The sequence below is a fragment of the Notechis scutatus genome, chromosome 3, assembly GCF_049901735.1.
Source record: "Notechis scutatus isolate UNSWTSFEM ecotype Mainland chromosome 3, rNotScu1.2, whole genome shotgun sequence".
NCBI lineage: Eukaryota > Metazoa > Chordata > Lepidosauria > Squamata > Elapidae > Notechis > Notechis scutatus.
In genome coordinates, this window is record NC_142011.1 from 69,728,998 (window position 1) to 69,753,992 (window position 24,995).

A 24,995-nucleotide genomic window follows, 5' to 3' on the forward strand; every position below is an offset into this window, starting at 1 on the left:
GCAGGGATGACTCCCTCAAAGGCTCGAGCGGGGACGTGTAAGAGAAACGAGGACCTTGTTGAGGTCCCATGTGGGGAACCTGTGAGCGGTAGGAGGGCACAGGTTGGTGGCGCCCTAAGGAAAGATCTAACCCTGGGGTGGTGAGAAAGGGAACCGTAGTTATCACAGGAGACCACGGTTGAGAGAGCAGAAACTTGCCGTCTCAGGGTGTTAGGTGCGAGCCCCTTGCGAAGACCCTCCTGAAGAAATTCCAGGATCTGTGCCACCGAGGAGAGAGGATTAACCTGAGACCCGCTACACCACTTGCAGAACCCTTTCCAAGTGGCATCATAAATTCGTGTGGTGGAAGGGCGCCTGGCGGAAAATAGTGTCGATGACTTGAGTTGAAAGATTCTCAGAAGTCAGACGGATCCGCTCAACCTCCAGACGGCTAACTGGAGCCATTGAGGCTCCGGATGCAGAAGGAGCCCCTGAGAGAGGGAGACCTTGTCCGGGGGATCCTCCATGGGGCGCTACTGATAAGATGCGGAGATCCGCAAACCATGGTCGCCTGGGCCAATAGGGAGCCACCAGGAGAAGTTCTGCCCTCTCCTGAATGAGTTTTTGAACTACTCTGGGAACTAACGGGAGCGGAGGAAGGCATATAGGAGCCCTGGGGGCCATGGGCAACGCAGAGCGTTGTGATTCTCCGACCTGTGAGACGGATACCGGAGAAGAACCGTGGAAGCTGAGTGTTGGTCGGGAAGCGAAGAGGTCCACCACCGGAAGGCCGAATATTCTGGAGCGCTTCCTCGAAAGGGATGGATGGGCGCCATTCCGCCTGGTCCACCGTGGCCCTGCTCAGCCAGTCCGCCTGAGTATTGTCTACTCCGGAGATGTGTTCGGCTTTTAAAGATAGGAGGTTGGATTCTGCCCAGCGGCAAGGCGCTCGGCTTCCCTCATTAGCTGGATGGACTGGGTGCCCCCTTGCTTGTTGATATGGGCCTTGGCCGTGGCGTTGTCCGTGAGCACGAACGTGATGATTGCGGATCTGAGGAAAGCTGCGCAGGGCCAGAAGGACGGCGTGAAGCTCTAGCCAATTGATGCTGCACCCTGCTCGGTCAGCGACCATTTGCCCTGTGCAGAGATCGAGTCGAGATGAGCGCCCCAACCGGATAGGCTTGCGTCCGTGGTGACGGTGAGTCGTTGAGGTTCCGCGAATAGGTGGCCTCTGTTGATGGCGGGATTGGTCCACCAGAGAAGAGAGCGTGAGGACCTTTGGAGGACCCTGACCTTGACCCTCGAGTTGCTTCTTCCGGATCGTTGGAGCGGGGCAGGAACCATTGGAGGGATCTGCTGTGTAGGCGAGCCCAGGGAATAATGGAGATGCATGATACCATTTTGCCCAACAATTTAGAGAGGTCCAACAAGGCCACCCTCCTTGAACGCCTGATCTGATTGACCAGGGCTTGAATGCTAAGGAACCTCTCCGGAGAGAGGAAAACTCTCTGTGACACCGAATCAATTATGGCCCCCAAGTGGTTAATTCGAGTAGAAGGGGTAAGTTGGCTCTTTTGCCAATTGACTAGAAAACCGTGTGCCCGTAAGGCGGAGAGGGTGACCCTGGTATTCCTGACTGCCTGGGATTTGGACGGGAGAGAATAAGAATATCGTCCAAGTAGCAGTGGAGGCGGACGGGAGCAGTCCTGAGATGGGCCGCCAGGGCCGCCAGGACCTTGGTTGAAGGTCCGGGGGCGAAGCCAGACCGAAGGGTAGGGCCACGTATTGATAATGAAGGTTATTGTGGCAGAACCTGAGGAATTTGTAATGGGAGGGCCTGATTGGAATGTGGAGGTATGCCTCCGACAGATCTATGGAAGATAACCAGTCTCCCGCCTGGTGCCTAAGAGAATTGATTGCAAGGTGTGCATCTTGAATCTACGCTGGATGAGGTGACGGTTGAGCCGTTTCAAGTCTAGGATGGCTCTCCAACCCCAGAGTGTTTGGGCACCACAAAGAGATGGGAGTAAAAACCCTTTCCCTTCTGGGCCGGAGGGACAGGTTGAATGGCCTGGATGTCAAGAAGATGATGGATGGCTGCATCCATTAGAGCCCGTTGGAGGGATCCCTTGAGGAGGGGATGGGATAAAACAATCAGGGGCGGACCTGAACTCCAGGGCGAGACCAAACCTGATTGTGTCCCTAACCCATGCATCGGAGGTGGATATGTCCCATTGGGCGGCGAAGTGGCTGAGGCGGCCGCCAATGGGGAGGGAGGAAGAGGATCTACCTTCTACGGTAGGGCCTTCCTCCCGATCCCGGAATGGTCTCTTGTAGCCGCCACCGCGTCTGGTTCTATCACCCGGGTCCGGCGGTCCTGGGACCGGAAGGAAGGAGGTCTAGGGTATCTGGGCGGGAAGGGGGTTGGTAGAAGGGGCGGGAAGCTCCTCCGAAAGGGCTGGGGGCCCCTGGTCTCCGATCTTCGAAAAGGGAGGGCAAATACTTTCTCTTACTGCGGCCCTCGACCAGCAGTGGTTCCAAAGCTGGGCCAAACAGTTTGTCTCCCGTAATGGGAGCAGTGGCCAGCTTGACCTTATTCTTTACGTCCGCCTGCCAGTGTTTGAGCCATAGCATGCGGCGAGCGAAGCGTGCGACGAGATGGCTCTGGAAGAAAATTTTACCGACTGGTAAGTGGCGTCAGCCGAGAACTCGGCTGCAGCCACTAACCGCTATATCCTGGTGAGCTCTCAGATTGGAAGCAGGGATGTGGTCCTTGAGCTGGCGTAGCCAGCGGATGGAAGACCTGGTGAAAAATGAGGCGGCCGTGCCGATTAATGGCCCAGGCGTCAGATAGGTGGGCCCTACGCAGCGCCAGCTCCGCCCGCCTGTCCTCAGGCTTTAAGGCCTCTAGGGCCTCACTAGGGGTAGAGGAAGAAGCTAGACCCACAATGGGGTCATCAACCTCCGGGATATTCAGAAGGTTAGACAGAGCCGCATCAAGATTGAAGAATCTCTTGTCTTGGCTAGATGGAGCAGGAGGTGTCCCTGAGGAGGTAAGTTGCTTTGCAACCAGATCTACGAAGATGGGAGGGGATGGGATGACCTCGGCTTCCACCACTGGTTGGGTGAAAATGGAGTCTTCTGGGCCCTCTTGGATTGGGGGGTTCAGCAGGGGACTGGGGAAGAAGGCCAGATACATTCTTGGCCTTAAGGAGGAGGACTTGAACATATGTGGTTTGAACAGCCCCCAAAGGTGGGTTGGTCGAGGGAAGGACCCTCGTCCTCCGACATCTCCCCCTCCATGATGTCAGCCTCTAAGAAGGGTTCACTATAGCGGGAGGATCCCATCCGGGAATCCTCTTCCTCCTCCCTGAAATCCCCAAGGTCCGGTTCCTCCTCCATCTGGGCCCCAACCGGTGGAGGGCTATCCCTCTGAGAGAGTACCTGATCAGTTGGGGGACCGGTTGTGGAAGGGATCTGAGTGATAACGAATCGTGTTCAGAGGCTCGCGGAGAGAAACCTGATCTGGACACGTGTTGTAGTGCCTCTGCTATGCCCTGGCGGATGGCTGATTCCATCCAAGCCTTGATGTGAGGTGGAACCTCGGAGGTAGAGGGTTCATCCTGGCGCAGACCAGCGGCTGTGGGTGTAAAGGTGGCTTGGGGGTCCGTCTGGTCGGAGGTCCGGGGTCGGAAGACCCTGAAGCGAACTGCGCCTAGGTAGGGAAGAAGGGTCTGAGGGGAGAGGTAGAGCAGAGGTAGAAGGGGTTGGAGGAGGAGGTATAGGCGTCTCCGAGCGGGACTCCCTTGAGCGCCGGTCGAACTCTTTTTCTAACGCTTTGTGGCGCCTCAAGGCGTCACGTTGTGCTGACCTTGGAAGGTTCCTTGTCCTGTCTGGAGCCCTTAGGTTCCTTGTCCTGCCTGCGCAAGTAGTGGGACTTTGCTTTAGCCTTCAAAGAAGGACGTTTAGATGGATTGTCGTCTGCCATGTTAGGTAACAATACTAGCAAAGGCGGTTGGCTCGCCCAGAATAGGCCTGGATGAGGCCGGATGAAGGTGAAGCTGGCCCTCTCCCCCTTTTGGAATTTGTAGTGTACAGAGATAACAGTGAGGTATCTGAACAATATAGTATGTACAGGAAAAATAGATACTCTATTTGTAATTCCTTTGATTTCTTTTTGTTTGTTCTTTTTATCTTTTTCTTTTTCTCTTTTTTTTTTTTTTTTTTTTGTACGCAATATATATACAGGTTATCCGTAAATGTCTATATATCTATGAAAAAAATTATTACTGTACAAAAAACAGAAATTATTATTAATATTATTATTTTTCAAATATATTCCTTTTATTCTCGAACAGTAGCAGTAACTGGAATCTCAGTACAGGCCGGATCAGTCAAATAAACGCCTGAGGCCTATGGTAGAAGAGAGGGCCTCTGGCAGCAGGCCTCAGACAAGAGAAAACAAAACCGGAGGGGGCTGCAACTTCGCCCGAAACGGACTGCGGGAGGCCAACTAAGATAAAGAGCGAGCCAGGTAGAAAGAAATGGGCAGCAAAGCTTTGACCCAAGGCCTGGGGCTCTAAATCACCGCAGCTACAATCAGAAAAAAGGCGCCCGACCACGAGGCGGAGCCAAAATGGCGACGCGAGCTGAACCGTCGGGGACGCCTTCGGGACGGAAAGGAGGGCTTTGCCGGTCAGCTCGGCACGCCTAGGGCCTTAGGGGCAATAACCCTCCCGGTCGGCGTTTGAGGTGGGGGGAATCCAGCAGTAAATGAAAGAAAAACAACGCGTGCCACGAGGCACGCGGAGGCAGCGATGCGATCTGATAAGGATGGGGGGTGGCGCTAAACGCGCTGCGAGCCGCAGCTTCGTCTCAGGGACGAGGGAAAATTTTCCCTGAAGTCCAGACCCTTTGCGCAGGAGGAGAAAGAAGGCAAACCTTATCAGAAAGTGTAATAGGAAGGAAATCTGCGATCAGCCAAGGAGCTCTCTAACACACAGCCTGACTCTTCGAGGCTGAGCAAAAGACTGGGAGGCGCTCCGCGATGTCACGTGAGGGGCGGAGCGTTTCCTCATCTAAAGCTCAGCCTGCAAGAAGAAGGACTCGGAAGCACATCCCAGTCTCTGGATGCTCCGAGCGGCTCGAGGGAGAATGTCTGGGATTCCCAACTTGTACCCTTCAGTGATGTTTATCATGCCACTCTTGGCTGCTGAAAGCAATAATATATTCAAGAAAAGGCATTGTGGCTACACAATATTATTTATTGTCTTGGTTTTGCCCATCTTCCTTAATTTTGTTTATTTATTTCACTTATTTATAGTTTGAGACTAATAGATTAAAAGACAAACTCTTGTAACAAAGGCAGAAAGAAGCAAAATGAATACTAAATACTGTAAATAAAATTACAAATGAAAGCAAATATATGTGTCCCAGGATAATGTTGTAGGACCTAATCTGGGTTGGTCACTGGGACCAGAGGTTTAATCTTCCAAGCTTTTGGATTTATGCTGGAGCCTACTCTCAGGAAACTTGTCTCTACCGGAATGTGTGCCCCACAGTCTGGTGGAGAGAAGTTCTATGAGGATGGGCTCCAGTAAAAGTTCAAAACCCTGGAAGACTAAACCTCTGAAAATAAAATTAAGCAGTGCATCATACGGATGTTTTAGCACCTGGTAACCAGAAATAATATTCCCTGATTAACTGAAAAAAAATGGAGTACACGCCCTTAACAGCAATTAGAAATTGTTTTGTTTGGGCCACAAGCCAGAATTCTGGGGAATTGGAAAGTAGCAGCACAGGAAAAGCTGGTCTGTGCAAACCTGTAAAATGCATATTTCTCACTGGATAGCGCTGAAGAGTTGTTGTAGCAATTCTTGGTTCAGATCCTCGAAAACATACGTGTTCTGTTAGGCTTTTAAAAGGTATGTGCTTGATGTTCTTGATTTTGCTGATCAGTGTTAGAACAACACACAAAATGTCACACGCATTACATTTTTTTCTTTTTACCAGAGTATGAAGTTACGTAGACGGTGCTGTAATATTTCATTCATCATCAGCTGTGTACTGTATATGCTCTTATGTGCTAGATTGTTCTAAGGAATAGAGAGAAAAATTACCAAAAAGGAGACAGAATCTTTTGGCACGAACAGAGTTGTGAGATACCTGTGGTAAGATGTGCGGCCAATAATAATAAATAACAAACGAACAAATACAGCTTGTGATGAAGTATGGGAGCTGATTAATATTCAAGGAACAAAAAAAATCCTGAGTTATTTTCAAGTCATGTTTATGTTGCTGCAACAAATAGTGTTACTATTCCATGGTAGTTGCATCTGCATGTTGGTATGAAGAAGCAGAAGAGAAAGAATATAGATAATCCTTGGATTACAGCTATTTGTTCAGAAACCATATTAAGTTATAATGGTGACGAATGAATAATAACCACAACTAATTGTCATTGCAATATCTTCACAGTCAAGTGATCAAACTTTGGCAACCTGTCCACATTTATTACTATTGTTACTAGGTCATGTTGTCCTGCCCTGTGCAAAACTGCCTTTGCATGAATTACCCCTACCCGTGAACTCTCGTCCTTGGATGCTTTTTTGGTTGCTCTGCACTACTGTTCCCTGCTTCCGCCTGCCACCAAATCTCAGTTGACCTTCATGGTTTTTTCCCCCTGTTGCTGGCCCAGATCTAGCCTTAGGTGAGGGTTCAGCTCTGGGATATGCACTGTAGAGCCTCATTTGCTGAAGGGAGCAAGCCAGGCCTGGCCAGTGGGGAGGCAAACTGATAGACCCAGTGGAAGAAGCAGGATTTGGTAGGTGGAGGAGCTTTGTTCTCAACCCCCAGTATGAGGAGTGATAGCCAACAGACTGTGGAGAGTGCAGTGAGTGATTGGTGCTGGTTGTATCTCCCCTGGTTGATATAAAGTCAGGATCCTTATATCAATTCTGCCGAGTTGTCGGATCTACCATTTTTCTCTTAAGTGTTATCGGACAATAATCATTGCTTAATAAAATTAAGCTCCATTCTCCTGCTCACCCAAGAAACGGTTAACTCTTCTTCCTTTTTCCTGAACCATGTTTACTGTCAAGTGTAATTCAGATAGTTGCTCAAATTTACCTGGCAAATAGAGATTCAAGGACACAGCTCCTAAATATATGTGTGTTTATAATGTGTGTAAAACATAAACATTATGAATCATTTTCTCTTTTGTGTGCAATTTAAATGGACTGAGAATTTGTTTCTCAGTGGGAGGGAGGGATTGACATTTTTGTGTTGGAACAACCCTGTCTGATATCAGGCTCTGACCTTCATCATTCTAACTCTCCTAGCTGATACCCCTTATGATTATAATTTTTATTTATATATTTATTTCTAAGAAAAAGGTTTGTCTTTTTCTATCTCCTTCCCATCCCTAATTCTTTTTTGTTGTGTCCTAGATATCTGAGAGCAATGGAATATTTTACTGATTTTTATAAGACTCCTGGAAACTGGGGTGGGGGAGGATTAAAGGCTTATAAATAAATACATTGATAGTTGAAAATTTGAATTCAACACAGAATTCAAGGAACTAGCTATCACTGAACAGACAGAAGTTGGTTCAGACTCAACTTTATTATTCAGCCATCACAGTTAGTCTGCAACATGACAAAATGACAATATTTATGTGAAAATAGCTATTTTCTTTTGGAAATATATTTGTCTCTTTTCCATTTAAATAATTTTGATTTAGTTTCCATATTCTTTGACATCATGTTTGGACTTTGGTGGTTTAAGTACATCTTATGTGACTCTATTCCTAGTCTCTGCTGAGAATACAGGAATCTTTCAAAGAATTATTACTGTTCTGTTGTAGAGTATAATAAAATAAATGTTCTTTATTCTCTACTCCCAGTCTTAATAGTGTACCTGGGGGAGGGAGGGGTACCCTACCATCTGCTTTATATTTTGAGATTGCATAACATCAGCTTTAGTTCTCTGAAAGATTGCCATGTACATTGTCAAGACTATAACATTAGTCAAATTACATATACTAAATGCTGAATTGTTTTAGCATATGGAACTAATTTTCTTGCTCCCCCCTTCTTTTGGCTTTAAAAAAAGTACCTTGATGACATATTTGGTACGTTTCCAGCTCTTCTTTATTGAGGGTAAATAAGAGTTTCCAAGAGGTTATGTCTAGAAATACACTGCCTCTGATGGGACTTCCTTCTGATTTTTATAGTCTAGATGTCTTTCATTACAGTATTAGTCTAACTTGGAGCAATTATTCTCTTTGTCTCACTGGCTTTTACAAATACTTATTTTTGTTAGAATTGGGCCTCAACAGTTCAAATTCTTGGACAGTAGGCCAAACAGCAAATTTTATGAATATGCTTTATTGTGGTGACAATTTGATTTCCTCATAATTTTTACAGTTCTATAGCAAGCATTTTTGTTTGTTTATATATAGTATTTATGTACCGTTGGGCTCAGAAAATGATTTGCATTGTAAAGATCAATAAAAAGACAAATCTACCATAAAATATGAAATGCACTGATCACTATCCATCCCCCAAAGTCCCCCCAATGATAATATTGTCTTTAATCATTGCCAGAAGGTCAAAAGGGGCACCAACTAATCTCCAGAGTACAAATAGCCCTCAATATATGACCAGTTGCTTAGCAACTGTTTGAAGTTGCCATACTCCCTACTAGGGGGCTACTTAAGACCCAGATTCAAAATTCTGGTATTTGTGTCCCCCCCCCCCCCCCCACCATGGTCATGTGACAGAACTTTGGACAATAGAAGGAACTAAAGACTTTAGTTAAAGAGAAAAATACACAAACCTGATTAACAGCTTAATTAACTGGGTCTCATAAAATGACACAAAACATTATAACATTGAAAATATTGATGGACACTTTTGAAAAATGGAGTCAGAAGTTAGTATCAACACTGTCAACAGCAATGTTTGTTTCTATGGATAGATTGTGTCCAAAAGGTGTTATGGAAGAAATGGCAGGTGAGGAACAAGTTTTACTGGATCAGACAAAAGATGGCATTTAAAGTGGATCCACAAATGACAGGCTATAAGAATGACATGGAAAACAATGTCTCACTGGAAACACAAAACAAATCACATATTTAAAAATTCTAGAAGGAAATACAAATAATAAATCAAGAAAATGACCTGGATATTTTTTTTACACTGGATTTACAAATGAGACGTGTTAAAGCTTTGGAAAATCTTGTGAGAAGGGACGAAGAAAAAAATGAAAAGAAATGAAGTTCTGTGATATTATTTGAATAGACTAAAGTTTAAGATTGTTAGAAGTAAAAGGAAGGTATATAAATTTGGTTTATTTGATCAAAGTTATATATAGTTATTTCTGGAAACTTTTAATGGACTTTCTTCTGACACTAAAATTGAAAGTTGATGCATTATAGATTTGTCTGCAGAAAAGAGATGGGATATGAGATGAAGGGATTGCTGTTGTAAAACTAAGAGCTTTTTTTTGGGGGGGGGGGGAATTGTTTATAGTTGAATTGAAGGTTGGAAGTCATTTCTTTTATAGATTTATCTTTCTTTAATACCTTTTTTTATCTTTCTTTTAAATTGTCTAATGTACTTTTTCTTTTGCACCTTATTCTTTTCTTTCTATGCTTTTTTAGTTTGTATTACTAGTGTCCATAAAATATTTAATAAAATTAATTATATAGGGATGGAGGGAGAGAGGGAGGGAGAGGGAGAGAGAGAGAATATTTTACTGTTGACAACAAATTCAACAATTTTCCCAAGAAAAGGAAAGCTGGAGATGGGATAATATTAGCAGTAAGAGAATTATGTTATCCTATCTTTATTCCTGGAGATTTCCCAAAATGCTAACTTTATTTCATAATTTTTGAAAAATTGATGGCTGAATATATTTCATAAACAAAGTTGTGTCAGATATACTAATATGCCATAGCTGCTGTTTCTTGCAATGCTACCTTGCTTCTTGTTTGTACATTAAATTATTACCTTTGATAGTTTTTCTTAATCATATTCAAAGTATGACAGTAAGTGGATGCAAAACTTCTCTGTCACTGCTTTATGTTTATGGAAGGTTTTGAAAAGCTAAGAATAGCATTGCTTTATTGCATTGCTAGTAGCATAACAATAATTTGATTCTGCCTTTTCTCTGTTCAATAGGATCACATCTTTTGAACCTCATTTTCTTTGACTTTCTAGTGAAAATAAAAAGAATATGATTCTTCTTAATAAAGGACAGTTTTATCATTTTTAAATGTAAAGCTCAAGTAAAAGGCTAGCTTTGCACTGTAGGTGGAACTCAATGTTAGTTTGGGACTATTTATTTCTTTTGATGGCCAGAGATTCAGTGAAAAAAGAGAATTATTTTTGCATCAAAATGATACCCTTTAATGTCTTTTCTTCCGATTTTAAATTATGTTCATAACTTAATAGGGTGAGATGGATAATATTTGTAGTGTTAGTAACTGATCAGAGCTTTTAATTAAGCTATAGAATGAGAGGACACTTGACTGTTGCTTATTTAGAATAGTTGTATTTTACTTTTTTAATCCCTTTAAGCTCACTGAAACCTGAAAACTCAGAAGATTTAATGGTGCCCTCTTCAAGGGTGGCTGTGAAATCAAGAGTTCAAATTTCTAAAATTCCTGAAATCCCCAAGAGGGAAAGAAATCAGGGAGAGTGACAATCATCAGCTCAGTGGAACAAATATAAGATTATTTCACAGTAAATTGTGTTTTCTCCTCTGAATAATGGCTGAAAGACTGCTGGAGAAAAATTGTCTTGCCAATCTGCTTTTTATATCTTCATTTGATTTGATGTTATATATAATACTTGCTTTCTTGTCTTGAGTGCAAAGTGGAAGTCAGGGGACTGAGCTGAACTTAAGACAATCAGAATCCATCCATAGAAGAAAACAAAAGCGGGCGGGCGGTGCGAGGTGGGCGGTGCGAGCGGCGGGCGGTGCGAGCGGCGGGTGGGCGGTGCGGCGGGCGGGCGGTGGGGCGGTGGGCGATTTCTTGGTGTGCGGTGGGGGGTCTCTTTTGGCCGGCCCTGATTTTTTTTTCAGAGGGGAATATCATGCCTGTAAAAGGCACTGCTCTTTTCTTAATTTGTAAATAGCCAATCCCTTTTTAAGTTGCTAGCAAAGGCTGTTAATAGGCATGGACTGAAGGACAAGTGTCTGCATTCCCCTTTTGGCCTAGGAACTGCTGTCTGGACCCTAAGGCACCTCTTAGATGAGATGAAGCTTTGATAGCAATAGCAATGGCATTTAGACTTCTATACCACACCATAATGCTTTACAGCACTTTCTGGGCACTTTACAATGTAGAGCTGTAGTTCTCAATCTTTTCTTCACCATGGACTCCCTTTAAATCCCTTTTGTGGCCACGGACCGTGGCCACGGACCAAGACTCAATTTAAGATTTAAATTATAACATTGCTTCAGGACTTTGTGGACCACCCCCCCCCCCGTGACCTCGCAGACACCTAAGGGTACAGGATACCACAGGTTGAGAACCCCTGATATAAAACATCAGTTTACCAACCTTGGAAGAACAAATGGATGAATCAACCTTGAGCCCCGGGAGGATTGAACTCCATACTGTGGGCAAAGTTTGCCTGCAATACTGCACTTTTAAACAGTGTGCCACAAGGGCTTCTTCTAATCCGCACCAATTAAATGCAGGTGGGAGAAAAAGGAGATTGAAGGTTCCACCTCAGCTTCTTTCTATCCATGCTGCTTCTCATCTGCATCTTCCTTTGGGTCTTAGGTTGGGTGAAGGCATGCGGCAAAGAAGGAACAAGAGTATAAGGCTTCTGGTGTCTGTAGGCCTCAGGGTAACTTTCTCCTCCTCTTTACGGTGCTATTTGAATGTTCCTGAGTTACATTAGGAAGTTTCTGGTTCAAGAATGTGCCTGAACTGTGAGCAGTTTCTTCTGTCTTATTAGTTTGGCCTAAGAAGGAAGATTGCTTCTTTCTTTTATTCCAGTGAAATATGTTTAAAGTTGGTGTAATGGTTATATAAGCTATTGGATAGATCCAGCTTCAAGTCCCCACTTGGTTTGAGTCCAACTTATCTTTCAGGTCTCGGGATATAAAAGGAGAGAAGACTACAAATACCAGCCTTGACCTCCCAGAGGAATAATTTAGGCCAATTAAGGCCAATGATTAGTAATAAAAATTGTTTTTAGATTTTGACTTTATATTCCTCACTAGTACTGATCTAGAGAAAAAAAGAAAAGTGTAAAAGGAATTGAATTGGTTAAAAAAAGAAAAAGCAGAGCAATGTGAAAGTGGTTATCAGTGCAATATCTGCATTATTCCTTGTTTCAAACTTGGGAGATGCATTAAGCCTGTGGCAGTACTCTATGTGAACCTCACCACTGGGAGAAGAAAGTACAAGGCCACCCCTTCCCATCATGGCAAATGTCCGTGGGGGCATTTACTTGATATTAAATAAAAGCAGTTTGGAAGTCTAGACTGGTTCCTAATGAATTGAGATTAACAGAGAAGAAAACCTAAAAGTAACGAAATTGGGAGAGGGGAGACATTTTTTAAAAGCTGCATTGAATTAAATGTACATGTAAACAATTTCCATACTTGGGCAAAATCAGATTTCAGATGTAAAGCGTAGCTTTTTTAAATTTGTACCATTTGAACGCAATAGCAGGCACTCTGGAAGCAATATCCCAGTCTTTTTCCACCAAAACACAAACATACGTTTAATTTAATTAAGGAAGCATATGTGTGTCTAATGAAACTGCTGTGGTTTTTAATTCTCTATTATGATAATTCTTTTAAACTTTAATCTTTTGCTTTATAATACCTGTACTGAATCCAGCTGCTTTTTATTCATTTTATTTATGCTTTTTATTTAATATGTCAAAACTATGATAATTGTCCTTTGATGTCTAAGTGGTCTTTCTTAATTTTGTTGCAGCGGATATTCAACTCCTTTGTGTACACAGAAAAAATCTCAAATGGAGAAAGTGAAGTTCAACAGGTAGGAAAGTGTTGCTTAACCACCAATTACTACAATAATACATACACCATTTTTTTTTTCATAATGTCTTCTCCTAGGTCTATATATTCAATAGGGTTCTTTCCCCTTGTTTGTTTGCTTTTTTCACTTCATTATGTTAGATTGCTAACTTATAAAAGTTTCTGTTGAGATTTGAATATATTGTTGCATTAGACAATGGCGATGGATTCCTGAAAGTGTTAGACTGAAAGTGTTTTTTCTTAACTGAATAGCATTGATGGTTGCAAAACATTTCATTTTAATGCTGGTGGTAATAATGTGTTCAAAGTAGTTCAGAGTTCTCTGGTAAAGTTTTTCTCCATCAAGAAAAGAGCATTCAAACCCCCTGAAGTGTAAATAAGACCAAGCCAAACAAAGACAGTTCATCTGGAAACACTTTCCCTTTCTTTTGCCTGTGGGGGGAAAGTGGATCAGAGAATGCAAGGATGGGGAGGGCCACATGAGTCCACAGAAAAGGACTGTTTTGAAACAAAAAGTCTGCAGGAAAAAAGCTTTAAAAAACCCAACTGGCTTAATTGTCCCCAGTCAATGCCAGAGGATGATAACACGTTTCTTTTTGGCTATGCTGATTAGGAGAGACATGGAAATATCTTGGGATTCTACTTTCTGAAACAGATGCCACTTTTTCTGTAAGTTGTGCAGCATATAGTACTTATTCTAGGCATGTGTCCTTTAAGTGTCAAATTCTAGGCATGTGTCCTTCAAGTGTCAAACTCCACTGCTACACTCATTGGATATGGAGAAGACCACTCTGGGTGTTTTTAACTGTCAAAATTTGCTCTACACACATTGCTTCTCCTGAACCACTTATTATATGTATAGATTGGCAGTGCAGTTTGATGTTGAAGGACACATGTTTGGTATTACTAATTTTCCATTAGACACATTTTCAAAAGTTTTTCTGTAACTTTGTTAAAAGCAAATTCAGCTAGGTTACTGCCACACAGAAAAGAATCCATAAGTTTTTTTAGAAGCCATTACAAAAGAGATTTATCTTCATATCCTTTGAGGCGCAACGGAAACTTTTTAGACATGTAACTGATAATTTAAATAGTTTATTGTAAAGCTTTTGATATAATTACGTTATCAAGTATACTTTTTGCCATTGGTTAAACCAATTGACCTTACACAAGATAATAAAGGAATTTGTAAAAATATATTAACTATTTGAAGAAACAGTCTAAGGTGGGCATTCACTTATCTTGCTCTTACCTACTCTATGGATAAACCTAGGTATAACACCCATCATATCTAGCCCTATGCCAGATGCTGTAACTGGATAAGGTAAGAAAAATAGTATTTGTACTTGTAGTCTAGCACAGCTGGAGATGGGAGGAGAGTAGATTACTACAATTTCTTTTTTTTTTAAAGGTATTTTTCTTGTTTGCTAACAATTAAAAGGGAAAGAAAAGTCTAATTTGATAGTGATATAAAACAGAGAAACAAGCAAGAAGCATAAATAAAAACATTAAAGGATAATTTTCTACTGACACATTCTCTCTTTCCCTTCCCTTCCATCCATTTCTTACAACCAGGACATTTATACACTTAACACTGAAGATAATTGCTTTTAAGTCCTTTCATCTATTATTTTTTTATTGGTCTGGTAACTTTTTTCTTTAAAAACCTTGTCCTTGTAGATGAGTTTAGGAGAGCCTGGAATGGGGGTGATGCAACCACTCTGGCCTCTTAGCAGCTTTCAATGCCATTGACCATGGTGTTCTTCTGGACCAGCTTTGTAGTTGGGAGTGGGAGGCACTTTGTTTGGTGGTTTTCTGCTTTCTACTTTCTGGTTCCAGGCAGTGTTGGTGGAGAAGGAGAGGTGAATTAAGGATGTTCCTCTGGGCTTCAGTTTTTGTTTTTTTAACTCGCCTCTCGTAATACCTACATGAAATTTCTGGGGGAAATAATTTGATGGCATGGGGTTCAGTATCATCAGAATGCTGGTGATATTCAGTTATTCATTTCCATCACTAGATGAACAGATGAATGCTGTCGAAGTTTGGCTGACTGTCCGGAGGCTGTCAGGAGATGGATAGAGTGACTTTTACTTAATTCTGTTAACCCTGGCAAGTCACAGTGGCTTTGGATTTTGGGTCCCTCCAGCTCATCTTCTCAGATGGAACAGATTGGACATGCTCCCAGTCTCTTATATGTTCCATCTTATAGAATCTAGGAAGTATGCCTTTTCCATATCAGCCATTGCCCTATGGATCATCTTTTCGCCCGAAATTTGGCATCCTCCCCCCTTTCTTTTAAATCTTCCAAAAAGCACTAAAAATCTGTAAGCACAAGGTAAGGTTGATGAGATGAACTTGTGGCCGGCATCTGAAAGTTTAGCTATGGTGCCAAGGTTTTTTGTTTATTTGGTTAGTTTTAGTATAAGTGGTTTTAATATATTTTTAATTGCAAACAGATGCTAGCTGTTTACAGGTAGTCCGGTGTCTAAATTTGGCTTCCTGTATAATATGTAGCAGCAGTCCACAACCTTTCAGACTCATGGACTGGCAGCGGTGGCAGTAGGAGGAAGGAGATGGCTTCCTTGCATGCAACTAATCTCGTGCTTATGCAACTAAAGCTTTACGCTCGCCCGCTGCTTGCGCAACCTGGTTCCAAATGGGCCATGGACAGGTACTGGTCCACGGCCCGGGGATTGGAGAACCCTGATATATAGGATAAAAGGGAGCCATTCCTGCATAGATTTGGTTAGACCTCTATAATAGGTCTATAGCCAGAGGTCTCCAAACTTGGCAACTTTAAAACTTGTGGACTTCAACTCCCAGAATTCTCCAGACAGCTATGCTGCCTGGAGAATTCTGGGAGTTGAAGTCCACAAGTCTTAAAGTTGGCAAGTTTGGGGACCCTTGGTATATACTTTCAATTTTGCCGTTGCTACGTTTTTCTCACTCTGGTCAACCAGTCTATTGTTGGCAAAGTTTCTCTTTTCTAATATTATACCAAATTTGGTCTTGCAGTTGTCAGCATACAGTAATTGTGATATTTTACATTTATGGTTTCTGGAATTATATCTAATAAAAATGTGTGGTTTCAGCTCAGAGTATTTTTTTTTTTCAGTACTTTCTTTTAATACAACCATTGTACTATAGATGATTAACTGTTCCTTCTTTGTTAACAACATTGTTAGGACATTTTCAACATTTAATGTTGTATGATTTGTCTATTTTGCTAATTAGTAATGGAGTTACATACCATTTATAAAATATTTTATATCAATTTCACCTTAAATATTTCAAGATTTACCCATAGCTACCGATGCTGCTGCAACATTCTGAACAATTCTTGTTTCCAGATGATTTTCAAGAACAGACCCAGATAAAGAGTTTTGCAGTACCCTAACTAAGAAATGATTAAGGCATGAGTGGTTGCAAGCAGGGTCTTCCATCCAGGATTGGGCACAATTAGCACACTAAATGGAGTGACGTAAAGATTTGTACTCATACGCAAGTGATATTCAGGCTCTTGATGAGCTGCTACAATAGTTCAGGGCATGAAACAGACATTGCAATTCTGGAGCACTCTGGAGGAAGACCAGAAGCAAATTTGGTGAAATCAAGAATGACCTCACATTTGCACCTACACTACAAGGAGAGAGAAATCTCTTATTTCTCCACTCTCCATCTTTACTGCATTGGAAGATTGTGCCCTAGCGACCTTGTTAAGTGTGGCTCATTCTCTTTTGAAGACTAAACCCTTTTTGGGATTCATTCTGTTTCAGCATGATTTCTCATAGGCTAATGTGATAGTTTTGGACAACAAAATCCGTTCATATGACTAATGGAGCCTTTGTGGTATGATTTGAGATTCATTCTGTTCTGTAGATCCTATCTATGAAATAGATAAAAAATACTTTAAAAAAATATTTACCCATTACCTGCATTAGAGTGCTGGGATATATTTTCCATGTAGGAAGGTCAATTCTGAACTTTGTATAATAGAATTGGAGTTAACCATTATAACTACTAAGGATATTATACTTTCTGATCAACAAATTGATGAAGCCACAGAATGGTTTAGGGCAAGGATCTCCAAACTTGGCAAGTTTAAGGCTTGTGGACTTCAACTCCCAGAATTCCTGAGCTAACATGACTGGAGGAGGAGTTCTGGGAGTTGAAGTCCACAAGTCTTAAAGCTGTCAAGTTTGAAGACCCCTGGTTTAGGGGAATAACGTACAAACCAGAATATTACATTGCTGCTTAGCAATTATAACATCATCCCTGAACACGTGTTATACTGCCTATCTGTTGAAAGCACCAGTTGTATTCTTGCAAACAGGAGATGAACAGAAGTTCCTTCTTAAATCAGCTAATGTCGAATATTGCCAATAAGTGGGCTCATGCATCACTTTAGGATGTGGCGTGATTGTACCATGATTTATTGAATAAGACACAATAGTTAACTTCACATAACACTCTAAGCCAATATCAAATAAATCAGATATGTGCAATATTTTGAGCCAAAAATGAAATCAGAGCATTAGAAGAGACAGCAAGAGCCTGGGGGGAGTCTTTTTTTTTTTTTTTGCCAGGGAAAATGCCAGTTCCTCCCAGAGAAAGCAACTTAATGTAGTCCTAATAAGTTTGCATGACAGAAAGGTAGCTAGGAAAATAGGAACAGAAGTTTGAGGCTTGCCTCAGGGAATCAAATTCTTTTTATGTGTAGATCATCTTCTGTCAATAGGAAAAAAATTAACAAAAACACTTGTTGCTTAGTGTATAGATTGGAATAACCTGCTGTGGTCGACTTACCTTGGAGACATTGTTACAAAGCTTAAACTCTCATAACAGTTGTTGTTCCATCCAAGTAGTACAGCTCGTAACAATGTCAAGTACTAGACATTTAAAAGGCTAATGTAGGAGCCTTCTAAAGGATGCATTGGAACCCACTGTTATTTCTGTTGCAAATGTGTTAGAGTTCCTGCAGGACGGGTTGGCTAGAGGTCTCGCCCCCAATACCTTGAAGAGACAGGTGGCTGCCTTGGCCTCGGTGATTCCGGTCAAGGGCTCCACTACTCTGGTCCAACACCCTAGGGTGAAAGCCTTCCTTAGGGGAGCCACGAATTTGAAGCCACCGGTGGTCCACCGCTACCCCACCTGGGATTTGCCTAAGGCCCTGCAGGCACTGACTCCCCCCCCCATTTGAACCCTTGCATAAAGTCAGCCTTCACCTACTCACGTGCAAGGTGTCATTCTTGGTGGCCATTACCAGGCGTATCTCGGAGTTGGCGGCCTTATCAGGAAGGATCTGTGCGTATTCCATGCAGACAGGGTGGTTCTGCGGTTGGACCCTACCTTTCTGTCCAAGGTGAACTCTTTATTCCATTGTTCACAGGAATTGATTTTGCCTAACTTCTGTCCAGAGCCTACCCATGCACTAGAGAGAAAATGGCACACCTTGGACATTAGGAGGGCCCTCCGTATTAACATTAAAAGAACCTCTTCTCTTAGGAGGACGGAAGCCCTGTTCGTTTCCTTTCAGCCATCAACTTTGGGTCGCAGAGTGATACCTTCCACAGTGGGTCTCTGGCTCAGAGCCTGCATTGCAAAGGCCTATGAGTTACAGAGCCTTCCTGTACCCAGGAGAATCACTGTGCACTCAACCAGAAGTGCAGCAACCACCGCAGCCTGGGCAATGCAGGCATCGATTCTGGACATTTGTAGAGCTGTGACCTGGTCATTGGTGACCCCATTCATAAGACATTACAAAATTGACTCCTTTGCCTCAGCAGAGGTGTCCTTTGGAAGACGAGTCCTGCAGGGTGTTCAAGCAGAGGTGGGGACCTCCGACCAATTCAGATCCCACCCGTAGGACAGCCATCAGCCAGCTTTGGTATGTCCCATCCTGGATTCTCCCTTCGGCTCAGTGGAGAAGGGGTGCTGGTCCTACCTGAACACTTCTTCTTGGGGAGTTGAAGGGAGAATCCAGTCCCACCCTGTATTCTGTCAGGTCGGAGTAGATAGGAAATGTCCCTTTTTTTCGCAGTATCAACCAAGCTATCAATTTGAGGATGAGGAGCAACTGAATTCGCTTTGACGTCGTTCAGAACTGGGGACCATTACCAGGGGGTGTGTCCTCAATTTTTCAACTCAGTCTGCAGAGCTAGGAGACTAGAGACTACCCATCCTGGATTCTCCCTTCGGTTCCCCGAGAAGAAGCGTTCAGATAGGACCAACGCCCGTTTGGTCTGGGGGTTAAGACATCAGGCTAGAAGCCAGGAGACTGTGAGTTCTAGTCCTCTTAGACACAAAGCCAGTTGGATGACCTTGTCACTCTTTAGTGCAAAGAAGAAGAGAATGGCAAACCACTTCCAGAACCTTTGCCAAGAAAACTGCAGGGACTTGTCCAGGAAGTTGTGAGAAGTTAACAGATATACACAAATGGTCAATAACATTGGACCCAAGATCACCACAGAATCTCTTAATTGTAGATTTTAAGAGCTACTATGAGCCTTTTAAATACAATTTACCATGTTTTCTTTCTGTTTATTGCACCAAGCATCCCCTGGTCATTTTGCTGTTGCAAGATCTTGACTTTTTTGCCTGATCTGCAGACAGTTGAATGACTTTATTTTCTTGCTGGCTTGCTTGGTTCTGGATGAGAATTACAAATGATTGGCATAATAGACTTCTGGCACAGCAAAGGCAAAGGAATTAAAGACCATGGATTTGGAGCTGCAAAAAATGTTTCCAGGCAACAGGATTAAATAATGTGCCAAGACAACCTTAAAATAATATCTAAACAGCCTAAAAAAATAGATAATTAATGGAGACATTTGAAAGTAGTAATCTAATTTAAAGTTTTCGTGATTATTTCAAGATTTTGAATTACGTTCAGGATTTAAAATTAGCAACAGGTTTTTCTCTTTTCACTTTCAGAAAATCTGAAATGATCTACAAACTGTATCAATGAATTTAACTAGCAGCAGTTCTTAAGCAAGTTTGTCCTTTCCTCTTTAGCTTTAAAAAGCCCACACATCTTAAAATTGCTGAGGTTGAGAAATTGTGTATTAATAAATTCTTACAAGTAAATCTACTAAATAGATTTTTACTATATGTTGGTCTTTGTAATAAAAAATTGATCTGATACTCCTTTAGCAGAACATATGTTCCTTTTACTGCATTGCTTTGTGGTTGTTTCCTGCTTTGTCAATTTGCTGATTTACCTGCATGCCTTTCCTTCTCACCTCGGACTGCCAGTGAGCATCTATATCTAAGCCCATAAAATAAGTAAATCTAGTAGTCACACCAATCTAATTATAAAACATCTTGAGATACATTGACTACCCTGTGTGGGACTGAAAATTGTAGTCAAGGTAACCATTCGTTTATTGGGAGCATGCCACATTTGTGCATATGTGTGAATCTGTGAGAATTTTGTGTGAAATTGAGAGCTAAAAGGACATTGTTGAAGTAGCTATAAAATATAGGCTCATTGGAAACATTTTGATCCTTCCAGAGGCTGTTTCATTGGGCTTCTTTGAAGAATAATGCCGTTCAGTACAATTTTGTGGGTGGTCTGCACACTATTTAAAATCATATGGGTTAAATTATACAAGGGATTTTAGAAGAAGAGACACATTTGGAAGTGTTTGCTGGTAAAGCCTCCAATAGGTATTACTTACACCACCTCCCTAGATGCATATATTAACTCTTAACTAGATATAAATAAATGTCTAAACATTCTTAGTATTGTGATGAATTCTTAGGTGTCGGAGAAGATAGATGAGGCCCCTTAGAGTACAGCTACAATGGTTAAAAGCTCAGGATTGAAAAGATCGAAAGAGTAAGTGAGCACTTTGGTTTTAATAATAACTAAGTCTTTTAGGGCTAATGAATCACAAGGACTAGAGCTTTATGAGTAAAGGTAATGTATACAAATTGATCATATTAAAACAAATGTGAGGGTGTATTGTAAGCAAACCTAATCCTCTATCAGTGTTTCCTCTTCTTGTGGATCATTTGTCTTTGGAAGCATCACCCTAAAAGCATATGTTGCTGGTTCATCAACTAAATTTTTTTCTGATAGTTTTTTCTACAATAATTTCTGAAAAACAAGAACAGTGAAGAAATACACCTGTTGGCTTGTGCAAAAATGATAATTATGTTTCATATCACTGGCAACTGAGGAGAATACTTGAGGTAAAACCTGTGATTTGTTGTCCAGCACATTGGCGTTATCTGCCATTAGGTACAATATTTCCATACGGCTTTACAACTTCTTTATTAATTCATACTATGATAATCGTATGGAATTTTCAGAAATATGGAATGTTAAAAAACCTCAAACAGAAAATGCCTGCAGCATGGATGGGTCTCACATAATAGTAGAAAACCTCTGAAATCAATTTTTGCTACATAAAGCAAACATACACACAAAATCAATATTTTCTCTCTTCAAAGAGGGAGAAAATATTTTACTGGCAACTTTTTAAAATAGCAATTACAGAGTATTCACTTTAAATGATCTTAGAAAGTGAGAAAAACTTATTTAGGAAGACCAGACCAACCTCATCTTTCAAAATACAGAATAATATGTCCATTTAAACAATACCTTGTTTAGTTAAAATATCTTTTACATTGAAAACTGAGGGTTTGCCATCATTAACTTTCCATTCATTTGTACAGGCAGTCCCTGGGTTAAAAATATCTGATTTATGGACAACTAATACTTAAAGCCTTAAGTATTGTCATACATAAAGCCTATTATATTAAAAATTTTAAATTAAATCAATAATTTGTAACGATGAATGTATGCAGAAGTTTGTGTTAACGCTTACAAAAACGTTGTGTAGCTTCAATAGTTTGTTGGGTCAAGGAAAGAGAACGCCATCCACCATTTTAAGTGAGACCACATTGCCATTTACACTGGGTTGAGTGTTTGCCTTTGTATTTGGCTTAATTTTTCTTCTTCTTTACTTTGTAACTATGCGTTCAAAGTGTAAATCTAATGGAAGATGACGCATCAAAGAAAAGGAAAACAATCACAATTGAAAATAAAGTGAAAATAATAAAGTGATCAGAGTGGATGATAGCATTTGAGGAAGAAAAACGGGATCTAATACCTCCAGCATCGAAAAAGGGTTTGGAAAAAGAGCTGAAACCTTTCCATTCGTTAAAGCAGGGATGGCAAAATTAGAAGAACAAGTTCCTAATTAGAGAAAGGTTCACCAAAGTGTACTGTACTGTTACCAAGGGCTTCAGCTGCTATAAGGCCATATACAACTTTGTACAACCTCTTTTAATATGTGCTTCAAGGTAAAGATAAACTATGCTGCTCAAAAAAATAAAGGGAACACTTAAACAACACAATGTAGTTCCAAGTCAATCACACTTCTGTGAAATCAAACTGTCCACTTAGGTAGCAACACTGATTGACAATCCATTTCACATGCTGTTGTGCAAATTGAATAGACAACAGGTGGAAAGCATAGGCAGTTAGCAAGACATCCCCAATAAAGGAGTGGTTCTGCAGGTGGTGACCACAGACCACTTCTCAGTTCCTATGCTTTCTGGCTGATGGTTTGGTCACTTTTGAATGCTGGCGGTGCTTTCACTCTAGTGGTAGCATGAGACGGAGTCTACAACCCACACAAGTGGCTCAGGTAGTGCAGCTCATCCAGGATGGCACATCAATGCGAGCTGTGGCAAGAAAGTTTGCTGTGTCTGTCAGCATAGTGTCCAGAGCATGGAGGCTCTACCAGGAGACAGACCAGTACATCAGGAGACGTGGAGGAGGCCGTAGGAGGGCAACAACCCAGCATCAGGACCCCTACCTCCACCTTTGTGCAAGGAGGGACAGGAGGAGCACTGCCAGAGCCCTGCAAAATGACCTCCAGCGGGCCACAAATGTGCATGTGGCTGCTCAAACGGTCAGAAACAGACTCCATGAGGGTAGTATGAGAGCCCGACGTCCACAGGTAGGGGTTGCGCTTACAGCCCAACACCGTGCAGGACGTTTGGCATTTGCCAGAGAACACCAAGCTTGGCAAATTCGCCACTGGCGCCCTGTGCTCTTCACAGATGAAAGCAGGTTCACACTGAGCACATGTGACAGACGTGACAGGGTCTGGAGACGCCGTGGAGAACGTTCTGCTGCCTGCAACATCCTCCAGCATGACCGGTTTGGCAGTGGGTCAGTAATGGTGTGGGGTAGCATTTCTTTAGGGGGCCACACAGCCCTCCATGTGCTTGCCAGAGGTAGCCTGACTGCCATTAGGTACCAAGATGAGATCCTCAGACCCCTTGTGAGACCATATGCTGGTGTGGTTGGCCCTGGGTTCCTCCTAATACAAGACAATGCTAGACCTCATGTGGCTGGAGTGTGTCAGCAGTTCCTGCAAGACGAAGGCATTGATGCTATGGACTGGCCCTCCCGTTCCCCAGACCTGAATCCAATTGAGCACATCTGAGACATTATGTCTCGCTCCATCCACCAATGCCACGTTGCACCACAGACTGTCCAGGAGTTGGGGGATGCTTTAGTCCAGGTGTGGGAGGAGATCCCTCAGGAGACCATCCGCCACCTCATCAGGAGCATGCCCAGGCATTGTAGGGAGGTCATACAGGCACGTGGAGGCCACACACACGACTGAGCCTCATTTTGACTTGTTTTAAGGACATGACATCAAAGCTGGATCAGCCTGTAGTGTTTTTTTTTTTTCACTTTAATTTCCATGGGTTGCTAAATTTGATTTCCATTGATAATTTTTGTGTGATTTTGTTGTCAGCACATTCAACTATGTAATGAACAAAGTATTTAATAAGAATATTTCATTCATTCAAGATCTAGGATGTCTTATTTTTGTGTTCCCTTTATTTTTTTGAGCAGTGTATATACTAATATACAGCTGATGGTAAATAAGAACTATATCTACCTGTTCTTACTTGCCCACAAATGTTACTTAAAGACAAATTTAGGAACATATCACATTTGTAACTCAGAGACTGCCTGTAATCTGAAATCATAAATTCACCTATCGAACAAAATTGTGTAATGTACCTGTTCTTTGTCTCTCTCTTAGATTGAATCCCTACACTTAACTGCTATGGCCATGGTCTTTGTCTTGCTCTGCTTCATCTTTCACAATCACTGTAGAATGAATTCTGACCCTTTTATTTATTTATTTAATTTTATTTATTAAATTTATATACAACATATCTATCAAAATGACTCTGAACTGCTTATAACATTTGACTTTGGAAAAGTTATTTCTATTTCTTCATTAGGAATCTTCAGTATTTGATTGTTGTTCTACTTTGAATCAAATCAAATTGTCAAGCATGGACCTTGAATTCAGTTTTAATACTGATCAAATCAAATCTGATTTAAACACTGAAAAGCAAGTCTGCTGTCATTTTACCCTAAGTTTAAATTAAGCACAGATACCTTTTTAGCTACTTGCTTTTAATACAAGGATAATGCAGTTCTGTTTCATATTGATCAAGACAATGCTGGCTACACTTGTTGGCTGGCAATATCTTTCTGTAATAACAGGGCTGATAATGTTATTCAGGAAAAGAACAGTCAAATGTATCGAGCTCTTTGTTGATTTATGGCTGTATATTATTTATTAGTATTAGGACCACAACAGCCACTTTGGTTCACATTGTGTATAACAAGGATGGGCAACAGGCTCAGTGGTACCTTGGAGTGCCTGCCATTCTGTTGTGTGTTAGATTGCCACTATCTTAGTGGAACATTGCTAAATTGTAGAAATAAATTTTATACATTGTTGTTTCAATGAGCAAGAGAATAGCCCCTGAAAGTCATTTTATTGGGGGAGGAGAAAACCCCTATAATAAAAGGAAGGAATTTCAGTACTGCACCTTTATTATAATCATAGCTAAATTCCTGTAATAAAAAACTTTCACAGCAGAAAGATTGCATATCTTTAGTAAAAAAAAACCAGAAGCAACTTCTTTTCTTTACT

General features: G+C 41.7%; 1 protein-coding gene across 2 annotated transcripts in view; it reads left to right on the top strand.

Moving 5' to 3' along the window:
* The window catches only part of CACHD1 (cache domain containing 1), a 139,336-nt gene that overhangs the window by 41,988 nt on the left and 72,353 nt on the right, over positions 1-24,995 (top strand). For both annotated transcript variants that reach the window (XM_026665980.2, XM_026665981.2), the window contains exon 2: positions 12,947-13,009. In XM_026665980.2, coding sequence (XP_026521765.1) covers positions 12,947-13,009 — 63 coding nt within the window. The remainder of the gene's footprint in view (positions 1-12,946; positions 13,010-24,995) is intronic.